The following is a 1,144-nucleotide window of genomic DNA, read 5'->3' on the forward strand; positions in this document are numbered from 1 at the left end:
ACAATGATGTAACATGCTGTGCTATCTATAACAGTTGGGTTACATGAAAAAAGCAGATTTCAAACAGCAGGCATGGTATTTTTTTTTTTTTTTTTGCAACAGAGTCTCGCTGTGTCGCCCAGGCTGGAGTGGTGTGGTGGTGTGATGTTGGCTCACTGCAACCTCTGCCTCCTGGGTTCAAGTGATTCTCCTGCCTCAGCCTCCCAGGTAGCTGGGATTTCAGGCACGCGTCACCACGGCCGGCTAATTTTTGTACTTTTAGTAGAGACAGGGTTTCACCATGTTGGCCAGGCTGGTCTTGAACTCCTGACCTCAGGTGATCTGCCCACCTTGGCCTCCCAAAGTGCTGGGATTATAGGCGTGAGCCACCCCGGCCTCTAATCTTCGCATTTATATACTGAATTATATGTTACATTATGTACATATAACTAGTTGCTTAAATATCTTAATAAATTGTATCTATGTACAGTTTGTGTTCTACACTTTTACCGATGATTTGTTATGCACCATTGCATTAGATGTAACATACCTGGGTATAAATACAAGCACACCATTTGTTCTAATTGAATAAATAACTCCATCAGATATGCAACGCTCCTCGGTGGCAGGGTCTTTGTCTTTGAAGTACATGCACTGGAAGAGCTCAGTAGACTGCTTCTGAGAATGCTGTGCTGCCTGTAAGAAGCACAACTCCAAAGTATTATAACACTCCCCTGGCATTCCCTGAAGAAATGAAATTCACATTCAAATGTGAGAATCTGTAAAACTATTAACATAAAAATTGTTCTCTATTATGAAATTAAATTACTTTTTGTGGGAACTTAACCATCTAGTATCATCTCCTCAAAAATGTCTTAGAAAATGAATTATTTTATAAAATGAAACCCATTTATAGTTCATGAAATTAGAGGTCAGCAAATTTGAGTCATGTCCACCTTGGGTACAGGAAAAGTATCACATATGTCTTACTTGCCATTTCTTTCTTTTATTTTCTTTTTTTTTTGAGACGGAGTCTCGCTCTGTAGCCCAGGCTGTAGTGCAGTGGCACGATCTCGGCTCACTGTAAGCTCCGCCTCCCGGGTTCACACCATTCTCCTGCCTCAGCGTCCCAAGTAGCTGGGACTACAGGCGCCCACCACCACGC

The 1,144-nt window shown here is 42.1% G+C and overlaps 1 protein-coding gene across 1 annotated transcript in view; it reads right to left on the minus strand.

Moving 5' to 3' along the window:
- Positions 1–1,144, minus strand: part of DIS3L (DIS3 like exosome 3'-5' exoribonuclease) — a 79,496-nt gene that overhangs the window by 1,035 nt on the left and 77,317 nt on the right. Inside the window, exon 15 of the mRNA XM_011940559.1 lies at positions 530–675. Coding sequence (XP_011795949.1) covers positions 530–675 — 146 coding nt within the window. The remainder of the gene's footprint in view (positions 1–529; positions 676–1,144) is intronic.

The sequence above is a fragment of the Colobus angolensis genome, unplaced genomic scaffold (assembly GCF_000951035.1).
Source record: "Colobus angolensis palliatus isolate OR3802 unplaced genomic scaffold, Cang.pa_1.0 Scaffold19, whole genome shotgun sequence".
Taxonomy (NCBI): Eukaryota; Metazoa; Chordata; class Mammalia; order Primates; family Cercopithecidae; genus Colobus; species Colobus angolensis.